At 44.1% G+C, this 12,720-nt stretch overlaps 1 protein-coding gene across 4 annotated transcripts in view; it reads right to left on the bottom strand.

Moving 5' to 3' along the window:
- The window catches only part of CACNA1E (calcium voltage-gated channel subunit alpha1 E), a 964,825-nt gene that overhangs the window by 763,140 nt on the left and 188,965 nt on the right, over nt 1–12,720 (bottom strand). For all 4 annotated transcript variants that reach the window (XM_075320594.1, XM_075320596.1, XM_075320595.1 and 1 more), the window contains exon 2: nt 7,347–7,827. In XM_075320594.1, the coding sequence (XP_075176709.1) occupies nt 7,347–7,813 (467 nt within the window). In that variant the 5' untranslated portion in view covers nt 7,814–7,827. The remainder of the gene's footprint in view (nt 1–7,346; nt 7,828–12,720) is intronic.

Genomic DNA, 12,720 nt, shown 5'->3' with positions numbered 1-12,720 from the left:
ACTACCAGCAGTGGCGAGCTAGCGCAGCAATGGCAGCAGGCTGGTGTGAGTGCTTCTGCACGCACTGTGAGGCGGAGACGGCTGGAGCAAGGCCTGGTTTCAAGGAGGGCAGCAAAGAAGCCACTTCTCTCCAGAAAAAACATCAGGGACCGACTGATATTCTGCAGAAGGTACAGGGATTGGACTGCTGAGGACTGGGGGAAAGTCATTTTCTCAGATGAATCCCCTTTTCGATTGTTTGGGACATCTGGAAACAGCTTATTAGGAGAAGAAGAGGTGAGCGCTAGCACCAGTCTTGTCTCATGCCAACTGTTAAGCATCCGGAAACCATTCATGTGTGGGGTTGCTTCTCAGCCAAGGGAATCGGCTCACTCACAATCTGGCCTAAAAACACAGCCATGAATAAAGAATGCACCAGAATGTCCTCCAAGAGCAACTTCTCCCAACCGTCCAAGAGCAGTTTGGCGCCCAACAATGCCTTTTCCAGCATGATGGAGCACCTTGCCATAAAGCAAAGGTGATCACTAAATGGCTCATGGAACAAAACATAGAGATTTTGGGTCCATGGCCTGGAAACTCCCCAGATCTTAATCCCATTGAGAACTTGTGGGCAATCATCAAGAGACGAGTGGACAAACAAAAACCAACAAATTCTGGCAAAATGCAAGCATTGCTTATGCAAGAATGGACAGCGATCAGTCAGGATTTGCTCCAGAAGGTGATTGAGAGCTGCCAGGGAGAATTGCAGAGGTCCTGAAGAAGAAGGGGCAACACTGAAAATATTGACTTGCTGCAGTAACTCATTCTAATGTCAATAGAAGCTTCTGGTCTCATAATATGATTGCAATTATATTTCTGTATGTGATGTAAACATCAGACAAACACAATTAAAAACCAGAGGGAACAGATCATGTGAAAATATAATTTTGGTGTCATTCTCAAAACTTTTGGCCATGACTGTAGTGTGTACAATTCTGTCAGCTCATTCTACCCCCGCCCCAAACTAATGACAGGTTGTAAGAATAGAAGTGAATTCATAACTTTATTAAGCAAAATTACTGCTCTGTTGCAGAGAAATTCACTTTAGAAGTGACATAGAAAACAAATTTCCTCAAATAGGGTGATATGCGTACTGCTGGAATGTGTGTGTATGTATATGTGTGTGCATGTATATGTGTGTGCATGTATATGTGTGTGCATGTATATGTGCGTGCGTGCGTGCGTGTATGTATATGTGTATATATATATAATGTCAGAATGATGCTGGGTAAGCTATACTATGGAGAATATATTGGGAAATAATATGCACTTTGAGACCCATATTGAAATGAGACGTGGACTGCGGGTGCATTGTTTATTATGTTATTTGTGTGGTTTTTCTTATTGACTAAAGGTTTTTTCCCTTTCTGTGATATTTCTATGGAGGGAATTATTTTATGTGTTGTATAATTTTGCTGTTAAATAAAAGCGAACCTGATTTAAAAAAAGAAGTGACATAGAAAAGAGGCTGGAAGTGCTCTGGGCGGGACCGAGCACTTCTACTCCATCATTGGCCTAACCATAGGAGTACCCAGAGTCACCGGAGTGTCTTTAGTATATTCATCCAATTCTATACCTAGTGTGACCACGGCCTTAGGCTGAGAATAGAGCTGGACGCTGAAGCAGTGTAATTGACATGCCCCGCCCAGAGCACTTACAGCCTAATTTGCATATCACTTCTAAAGTAGATTTTTCTATAAAAGTAACATCTTTGTTTAAAAAAGATATGAAATCGCTTGTGTTCTTATAACCTAAACACAAGAATGAACTGACAGATTCCTTTTACCCCATTTCACAAAACAAACTGCATATATCATGGACCTGATGAGGCCGGTCTCTATGTTGTGAAAATTCATGTCAAAATGGCTTTATAACTTTTTACAAAGTGTTCCCTCCTGATATTAAAGGAGAATTTATAAAGCCAGCTAGACCTGCTCATTGCAAGAAAACCTTTAAGAAGCCATTCTGATTTTTTTTTAAAGTACGGTAAGTATAAAAGCCTCATCAGGTCTAAAATAACTACTTAACAATATATGCATTTTGTATTCTGAAACCTGGTCAAAAAGATTCGCTTTAAAATTTCAACCAAAACCACAATTGCTAATAATTCTAATAATTAATTATAATTAAAAGTAAATATTTAATTTACACTATCAAACATCTATTTTATACTTTCTTATAAACCAAAACACAGGCACACATGGAAGATATAAGCTGTGTGTTTCCTTGTAATGCTAATTTCAAATTCTACAATATAATAAATGTTGATTAGAGACTGAATGGCAAAAAAAAGTTGTTGCCTTCCCACTTGTGCCCAGAAGGTGGCAGTACAAATCATTTCAAATATTTTCAGTTTTTCAGTTTTATTTTTTGCAGTTTTATTGTTTGTGAGTTTTTCACTCTACTAGTAAGCGGTATTACTTTTTCAGTGAATAATTTGCAAAATATTCTATTTTTTCCTGATTGCAGAGAAGCTTTTTCTTCTTGCGATAGGATTAATTTCAGTGAACTTTTGAAAGCATTAGACAGATGACCCGGAGGCAGAGATTGGAATAATCTCCGTTACACAAGGAGTGCTAAGTTGTCACATGTGATAGTGACAATCTTTTTTGATGAGCCACTTTCAAACATCCAAAAATCATCCTCGAGTATAAAAAAATAAGAAAATAAAAGTTCCACATGAAGTAGCAGTCGTGGCTGGACGTGCACACAGCTTATAAACTCTTTTTTTTAGCTTGTTATCGCTACACTTAGGCTAAACAAGGTTTCTGGACCAGGTAGTTAGTTAGTTCCTAATTCCAGGCAGCTTCAGTTCCAACACTAGGGAAGTAGTAATGGGCGGACTCAAAAAACGGTTTGGGCCCGGTACTGATCCCAGATATCTGGCCGGACACCAGTCCCATATAAGGTGAGAGGGGTCTCATAGATGCCTCCCATTACTAATCTATGGCTTAGTGGCAGCTGTGAGCTGTCATTAACCCCTTATTTGTCCGACTGCCACCACAACAAGGCAATCAGGATGAGCCGGGTAAAGTTCTGGGATTGTCGCATGAAATTGATACATCACTCCTGGGTGGCTGAACGCAGCTATTTTTAGGCTGGGGGGCCCAATAACCATGAGCCTCCCCAGCCTGAGAATCCAAGGTCTCAGTTGTCGGGCTTTATCATGGATGGATTTCAAAATTGGGGGGACCGCACGCCGTTTTTTAAGATTATTTATTTAAATATTTTTTAAAAAAAAAGTTGCATGCGGGTCTTTTTATTTTGACATTATTATTGTTATTATTATTATTATTATTTATTATTATAGCGCCATCAATTCCATGGCGCTTTACATGTGAAAGGGGTATACATAATAGGGACAAGTACAATAATCATAAACAGTACAAGACACAGACAGGTACAGGAGGATGGAGGACCCTGCCCGCGAGGGCTCACAGTCTACAAGGGATAGGTGAGGATACATTAGGTGAGGGAAGAGCGGATTGTGCGTTGCTGTATCAGACTGAGGGTTTCGCAGGTTGTAGGCTTGTCGGAAGAGGTGGGTCTTCAGGTTGCTTTTGAAGCTTGGGAAGGTAGGCGAGAGTCTGATGTGTTGTGGCAGAGCATTCCAGAGTATGGGGGAAGCACAGGAGAAATCTTGGATGCGATGTTGGGAAGAGGAGATGAGAGGGGAGTAGAGAAGGAGATCTTGTGAGGATCGTTGGTTACGTGTAGGTAAGTACCGGGAGACTAGGTCACAGATGTAGGGAGGAGACAGGTTGTGGATGGCTTTGTATGTCATGGTTAGTGTTTTGAACTGGAGTCATTGGGCAATGGGAAGCCAGTGAAGGGATTGGCAGAGAGGAGAGGCTGGGGAGTAGCGGGGGGAGAGGTGGATTAGCCGGACAGCATAATTTAAAATAGATTGTAGGGGTGCGAGACTGTTAGAAGGGAGGCCACAGAGCAGGAGGTTGCAATAATCCAGGCGGGAGATAATAAGGGCATGTATTAGGGTTTTTGCAGCTTCTTGGGAAAGGAATGCACGGATCCGGGAAATATTTTTGAGTTGGAGGCGGCAGGAGGTGAAAAAGGCTTGGATGTGTGGCTTGATATACAGCCAAGATAACGCGCACACGGCTGGGGACTGCAGCCTGTAGCCAAATGCTTTATCATGGCTGTGTATCATAATATGAAGGGACCCTACACCGATATTTTTATTTATTTTTTTATTTTTACACCAATCTAGACTCAGATGACATATACAATTGAAAGTAATAGTCAGACACGCTGTCACACAGGGTGTAGGCGTTGTCTGACTGCAACCAATCAGAGACAAGGGGACTGCCGGTGGCCGGAAAAGCAGTAAATATGCATGAAGATAATGAGCGGTCACGGAAGCAGTGTACACCAGTGCGAAGACTGTTATGTATGAAGCGCCTGCTTTATTCGTATTTTCTTTCTTTTTTTTCATTGATTTTTTTAAAACCCGGATGGATCTGGATCGTTATCAGGAGTTCTAGGGAGAGTATTCGGAATCATTGGAATTCACATGGATCTGGACTTCTACAGGCTGCGTCCACACTGTCCCACATAAAAGACTGCTAAGTAAAATGAGAAAGCTTGGGCTCGGGGAAAATGTGTGTAGATGGGTAGGTAGCTGGCTTAGTGGTAGAAAACAAAGAGTGGTTATTAATGGTGCATACTCAGATTGGGCCAGGGTTACTAGTGGGGTGCCACAGGGGTCTGTATTGGGCCCCCTACTATTTAATATATTTATTAATGATCTGGTGGATGGTTTACAGAGTAAAATATCAGTATTTGCAGATGATACAAAACTATGTAAGGTAGTTAACACAAAGGAGGACAGTTTGCAACTACAGATGGACTTGAGTAAATTGGAGAATTGGGCTGAAAAATGGCAAATGAGGTTTAACACAGATAAGTGTAAGGTTATGCACATGGGAAGGAGAAACAGATGCTACGATTACTTACTAAATGGGAAACTGCTGGGGAAATCAGACATGGAAAAAGACTTAGGCATCTTAGTGAATAAGAATCTAAATTGGAGTGCCCAGTGTCAGGCAGCAGCCACCAAAGCAAATAGGGTGATGGGATGCATTAGAAGAGGTCTGGGGGCACGAGATGAAAACATCATTCTCCCTCTGTACAAATCACTAGTCAGACCACACTTGGAGTATTGTGTGCAATTTTGGGCGCCGGTGCTGAAGAAAGACATTACTGAACTTGAAAGGGTTCAGAGGCGGGCTACTAAAATAATAAATGGAATGGGTGCATTACAATACACGGAAAGGTTATCAAAATTAGGTCTATTTACTCTAGAAAAGAGAAGACTTAGGGGAGACCTAATAAATATGTACAAATATATCAGAGGGCCATATAGAGATCTCTCCCATGATCTGTTTGTACCAAGGACTATGACAAGAACAAGGGGGCATTCTTTTCGATTGGAGGAAAGAAAATTCCTACATCAGCATAGAAGAGGGTTCTTCACGGTAAGAGCAGTGAGGCTCTGGAACTCTCTTCCTGAGGAAGTGGTGATGGCCAACTCACTGAATGAATTTAAGAGAGGAATGGATGCATTTCTTGTTAGCAAAAGTATAGAAGGTTATAAATAGCATAATCTTACAGGTAGATAGAAGAGCGACCAAGATTATTAGAGGAATGGGTGGGCTGCAATACCAAGACAGGTTATTAAACTTGGGGTTAGTTAGTTAGGAAAAACAAAGGCTTAGGGGGATCTAATCACAATGTATAAATATATGAGGGGACAGTACAGAGACCTTTCCAAAGATCTCTTTACACCTAGGCCTGCGACTGGAACACGGGGGCATCCGCTACGTCTTGAGGAAAGAATGTTTAATCATAATCACAGATGAGGACTCTTTACTGTACGAGCAGTGAGACTATGGAGCTCTCTGCCGTATGATGTTGTATTGAGGGATTCACAAGTAAAATTTAAGCAGAGCCTGATCGCATTAATTGAAAAATATAATATTACCAGTTATGTATATTGGATTTTATGACAGGGTATTGATCCAGGGAACTAGTCTGATTGCCGTATGTGGAGTCAGGAAGGAATTTTTTTCCCCATTGGAGCTTATTTGACACATTGGGGTTTTTTTGCCTTCCTCTGGATCAACATGTTAGGCTACGGGGTGAACTAGATGGACTTAGAGTCTCCCTTCAACCTTAAAAACTATGAAACTATGAAACCCATCACTACTAGACAGGAAAACCCACCTTGTAGAGCTACATCGGGAGTGCACTGGATGGACAACAGCTATCAATCAATCTGGAGCGCAACCCCCACCCTCCCCCCCCCCCCGGAATCAAGATGTCTCAAGACTGGAGAGAAGTTCACTCCTGAAGATAGTAAAAGGGACCAACCCTTTCAAGATACCGCAGTTTCATACTCATGTCGGGTGTACGCTATGCCATGATTGTTGCAGGGCAGGTTTGCCATTACTGGCTTTAGCTGGGGATGAAGGCCCAAGTATGGTCAGGTTCAGGTCCTCTTGGAATATGGGTGGTAGGTGGAGGAAGGAAGACAAATGAATAACCACATGACACAGCAGGTGACACTATCTCACACTAAAACTCAACTTGCCAATATTTACAGAAGCACAAAATTGTAGCATTAGAAGAGTTGTCCACTACTTCATAACCCTGTCCTATGTGTGCTAACAGCTCCACACGTTACTGTTTTTCCCTTTTTTTTCCTTTTTCTTTTATGTTCTTCTTATCTCTTTCTTTTCCCCTAGTAGACTGCATCTGGGTGTCCACCTCCAGAAAGAGTATACTCCCAAAATGGTGCACGATGCAGAGCACATGGTGACTACATCTGCACCATTATAGTCAATGACCTTGTCAGCACATACATCCGAAACCCGTTTTGAGGGGGGGGTTTGGACGAAAGCCTCGACGGGACCACTGAACGGAGGTAAAAACTAAATGTGAAAGGGGCTTTATTCACAATATAGTAAATTATCCTTTATTCATACACCTATAGAAAGCCAAGCACAGCACTCAACTATTTTCAGAAATCCCATGGACAATGAATGGAGTGGAGGCCTAGCATGTGCACCCCCAATCAACTCCCGGTGGCGCTCTGCAGAGCCCCAAGTCCTGAGTCCCAAGTTCCCGGTGTGTTCTCAGGATCAGTGGCCTATCCTAATAATAGGGGGTAACTTACTATCTTGGAATAACCATGTCAGCTGTACAGAAATCAGCACAAAGAGAACATTACATTATAATAATTTCTACAGAAGGTTCCATTTCCATCTTACAGACACAATAATACTTACTCCCACTCTTTCCGTCGTGCTTGGGGCGTGCTTTGCATCTTGTGCGCCTGGTGGGCTTTTATGATATCCTTCTGTTCTATCAGGCCTCCTCTTCTCCTCTTAATAACATGAGGGCTCAATGGAAACTCCGAGTCCCCTCCAGTGGCCACCTCGAACATACTGCTCCCTTCAAACGGAAAGTTGGTCTCCGCTTCCTGCGCGCGGAGGTCGTACAAGGCATCGTAACTCGCTGTGCGTGATACCAAAGTCTCAGAAATAGTATCTGGCTCCAAAAGGTTGCAGGAGTGAGTTGCTTGCGTCAAACCCAATCGATGCTTCCGCCAAGTCTCAACCTCTGGCAGTGCCAGGACATACCTATGAGTGTCGGCATCTAAGGTAGATAACCCCAGCGTGCTGGAGTGGTCAGGCTCGGTGAGCGTGTGGGCGCTGGTTGAGCAGGAGCTTAATCCTAGCATCTTTAATGGCATCCGAACACATCTCTCTGCGGGAAACAGAAGACAAGAGATGGAAGTTACAATAGTGTTGATCAGCATTGACAGCGATTATTCATGCTCATCTTTAACCCTTCATGCTATTGAGAGTGCAGATAACCTATTCACATAAGGAAAGATAAAAATACAACATAGAAGGAGCCCACGCTTAACGATATCATCGTGTTCAAGCACAATAGGACATTGATCCCAAAATGTGGGTTTTATCATTGCCTGGGCGAGTCAGCGGGAGCTGAAGGATGTGCAAACAGTAGAGTTCACATTTAATAAAAGGAAAATGTGATCCGACTTGTGCTGCCCGAACCACACACAGCATGAATCATAGACCGGCTGCGTTAGCTCAGGCAAGGGACAGCCCGGACTGCCACTCCATAGAGGCTCAAGGGAGGGCAGCATGACTAAGGAGGTATGCTAGGCCTTAGGATCAGTTTAAGGGTTAACTTCAGTTGCACTTTTGTACAGGAAAAGTATAGGGTGGAGCTATAGGGGCAGTTGGGATTTCGGGCCTTGTGATTGGTTAGGGCAATGATAGGTTTGAAGGGCAATAAATATAGGTCAGAGCCCTGGGGAGGTTGGGTCATTCCTACCTGGAAGGCGTCCAGAATCATCCCTGCCCACACGCCCTGTTACAGGTTTGGTCAGCTGACGCAGAAGGAAGGGTAGGAGTAGTCTATGTCACAGCAGCGGGTGGCAAGGAGGGGGCTATTTGAAGGTGGGGTTTGCAGAAAAGAGCGAGGAGGGGAACCCAGTCCAGGACCAGGTTACCCCTGGCGGTGCAATTGTTTGGTTTTAACAAGGGTCCTTGCTGGGTTGAGATCTCAACGCAACATTGGTTGCTCAATATTCGGCTTGGAGCCCTCAAGCCGGTGTGGTGCGCCTGAGGGCAGGAGGTGGAGCTGATGTTGCGATTGAGCAGTTTTGGGAACCTTCATTTACCCCCGTCCTTTTGGGTTCTATTCATGGATACGGGTATTAGAATGTTATTCATTGTTTGATATGATTATTTGTTGGTGGTCGGACGGGCAAGATAAGGCCGACTAGTCAGAGTTACTCCAGAGCTTTTCAGAAAAACAAACCTAGAAATGTCTCCGGGAACTAGTGAATGAGGCGGGTCCTGGTGGCTTCTCCCTGCCCACATCCCTAGACTGAAAGCTCCCTCAATATACACTCACTCATAGGAGGAAACAGTCAAGGGGAAAAGGACAGGTAAACACCACTGGGGACCTGCCTCAGTCCTATCGAATTATCCCAGATGCTTAGTCCCCGATCAAATTTTCAAAGTAAGTTTTATCTGAAACAGGAGAATTTCAGAGGATAACGCACAGCTGCAGTAATGTAGCCGGACTGGGATTCATGCTGCCCGTGGTTTGGGCACCATTAATCTACTCACAGGTTCCTTTCATACGTTCCAGGACTGGAAGGCTTGAGTCACAGAAACAGGGGACATAAGGTATGTACTCTGAACTAAAATACAAACACAACTCTTTTGTTTTTGCTCCCAGTTTTCATGAGCTGAACTCAAAGGTCTAAGACTTTTTCTCTCCAATATTGTTCACAAATTTGTGTAAATCAGTGTTAGGGACCCGGTCTCCTTTGCAGAGATAATCCATGCACCTCACAGGTGCGGCGTATCAAGATACTGATTAGTCAGCATGATTATTGCACAGGTATCTTAGGAGGATCTGTTTGTGCAGGTAACTATTACTGTGCAGAATTATTAGGCAAGTTGTATTTTAGAGGATTTTTTTTATTATTGATCAACAACTATGTTCTCAATCACCCAAAAGACTCATAAATATCAAAGCTTAATATTTTTGGCAGTTGGAGAGGAGTGGGTTTTTTAGATTTGGCTATCTTAGGCTGTGTCCGCACTTTGCGTCGTCGTACTTGCAGTTCTAAACGCATCCTCTATCAGAAATTGCTTTTGCCAAAGTTGCTTTTGAGCACAGAAAAGTGATAAATACGCATGCGTTTTTACCGCGTTTTTAGCACTTTTTACTTGCTTTTCCATTGCGTTTAGACAGATGCGTTTTGAACATAAAGACACTACTAAATAAAGTTTAAACAGACAAACACTATGAAAAAAGGGAAAAAAAGGAACACAAATATAATTATTTAAATCATAACGAAAATAGTTATATTTAATATAATTATAGCGGTTTTATACTATTTATCGCTAAAATAACAATAAATTAATATATTTCATTAATTTAATTGTCGGACTATTTGTGTGTGTAAAGGGACATATCATTCCATTAATTTGATGTCAGAAACGCATGTTTCCTGCAGCTAAAAAGCAGGTAAAACGCTGGAATTTTGATGTTTCTTGCTTTTTACAACTTCTCATTGACTTCAATGTTAGCAAAACGCAGCCCAAATTGCAAAAACAATTGACATGCTGCTTCTTTGAACGCTGAGTTTTTGCCCAAAATTATGCAAATTAAACGCAGCGTTTTGAACTGCAAAGTGTGGCGCCCCTGACCTGGTCAGGCACCACAGAGTATTGCACCCATGCGGGAGCAATGCTTTCAGGTAATCTCCAAAGGCCAGGATGAGGTGCACACACAAACATATAGTGACCAGGCCTCCCACATCACCAGAGGGGACCCTTGGGTAGCCAGAAGGGGTTAACTTTCAATTCCCAGCTAGGGGTGTGTTCAGGGGCTGGTTGCTAGGAAGCAGGGCAGAGAGAGAGAGAGGAAGAGGGGAGTCTGGAGGAAGAAGTTGAAGTGTGTGGAAGGGAGCAGAGGAGCTCTCGTGTCAGACAGGTCCTGAGGAGTGCAGTAGCTGAAAGCGGGGGAGAAAGGAGTACCGTGGGTCGGCCTGAAAACCATCCAGAGAGAAGGGTGGCTGAGTACGGAGATCCCGGTATCCGAGCACACAAGGGGAACTAGGTCCCCAGTACAGGCAGCAGATCATCCAGAGCTGCTTAACCTACAGGTGGGGGGGGTACTTCATGCCCTCACCACGACTACACAGAGCTTGAGCCAAGCAGCAATCACCAGGCCCATAAGGGGACAGGGCCAGAAGCCATCCCACCAAGGCCACGCTGCCGGCAGACGAGCCAGAGAGAGGGGAGCAGGGTGGTAACAGCTTCCCTGGAGGGGTCCTACCATGCTTCAAGCAAAGGATCCTCCTAAAACAGAAAGAGTGCAAGGAAGGCGAGTGGACAGCTACCCTCAGAACGGCCTCCTGGAATTCCTGGTTCAACCTGGTTATCACAGTGTCGCCCGGGCATCTCACCGTGACCTCCAAACAGTGAGTAAACACGTTGAAAGACTTCTTGGACTGTGTTTGAGTCATTCTGCGACCTGTGGTCCCACACACATACACCGGGGCCTGGGGCTTGCCTCACTCTCAGGGGGCTAATATACTGACTGCACCCACCATCAGCCCCAGGCATCCCTTAATCTGCAGTGGCGGTCCCCGTTGACCGCAATACTGAGAGTGGCGTCAATCCTAAAAGAAGGTTCCCTACCTGTGACCAGACTGTTCCATCCACGTGGAGTCCCTGAAGGTACTGCACCGACACATACTAGCGGGGCTTCACACAAAGTGCGCACAAGAAATCCCTATTTCCCATAGACGTAGCTGGAAAATCAAAACTCATGCCTCCTGGCATGAAAACGCTGCAGTTCAAAACGCTGCAGAAAAGCAGCTGAAAACGCAAAGTGCGGACACAGACTTAGGAGGATATCGGTCTGTGCAGGTAACTATTACTGTGCAGAATTATTAGGCAACTTAATAAAAACCAAATCTATTCCCATCTCACTTGTTTATTTTCACCAGGTAACCAATATAACTGCACAACATTTAGAAATAAACATTTCTGACATGCAAAAACAAAACAAAAAATGAGTGCCCAATATCGCCCCCTTTCTTTCTGATGACACTCAGCAGCGACCATCCATAGATTCTGTCATTGCTTGATCTGTTTACGCTAAACATTTCATGCAGCAGCCACCGCAGCCTCCAGCCACCACAGCCTCCAGCCACCACAGCCTCCAGACACTACTCCCAGAGGTGGACTGTTTTCCTTCCCTGTAGCTCTCACATTTTATGAGGGACCACAGGTTCTCTATGGGGTTCAGATCAGGTGAACAAGGGGGCCATGTCCTTATTTTTTCATCTTTTAGACCTTTACTGGCCAGCCACGCTGTGGAGTAGTTGGATGCATGTGATGGAGCATTGTCCTGCATGAAAATCATGTTTTTCTTGAACGATACTGACTTCTTCTTGTACCACTGCTTGAAGAAGTTGTCTTCCAGAAACTGGCAGTAGGTCTGGGAGTTGAGCTTCACTCCATCCTCAACCCAAAAAGGTCCCACAAGTTCATCTTTGCTGATCCCAGCCCATACCAGTGCCCACCTCCACCTTGCTGGTGTCTGAGTTGGAGTGGAGCTCTCTGCCCTTTACTGATCCAGCCTCTGGCCCTTCCATCTGCCCATCAAGAGTCACTCTCATTTCATCAGTCCATAAAACCTGTGAAAAATCAGTCTTCAGATATTTCTTGGCGCAGTCTTGAGGTTTTATCTTCTGTTCCTTGGTCAGAGGTGGTGGTTTTTCAGCCTTCCTTACCTTGGCCTGTCACTGATTATGGCACACCTTGTGCTTTTTGATACTCCAGTAACTTTGCAGCTCTGAAATATGGCCAAACTGGTGACAAATGGCATCTTGGCAGCTTCACACTTGATATTCCTCAATTCGTGGGCAGTTATTTTGCGTCTTTTTTGCCCAGCACGCTTCTTGCGACCCTGTTGGCTATTTGCCATGAAACGCTTGATTGTTCGGTGATCACACTTCAAAAGTTTGGCAATTTCAAGACTGCTGCATCCCTCGGCAAGACAGCTCACAATTTTGGACTTTTCAGAGCCCATCAAATC

This window comes from Anomaloglossus baeobatrachus, chromosome 8, assembly GCF_048569485.1.
Source record: "Anomaloglossus baeobatrachus isolate aAnoBae1 chromosome 8, aAnoBae1.hap1, whole genome shotgun sequence".
NCBI lineage: Eukaryota > Metazoa > Chordata > Amphibia > Anura > Aromobatidae > Anomaloglossus > Anomaloglossus baeobatrachus.
This window is presented reverse-complemented; position numbering and strand designations above follow the sequence as displayed.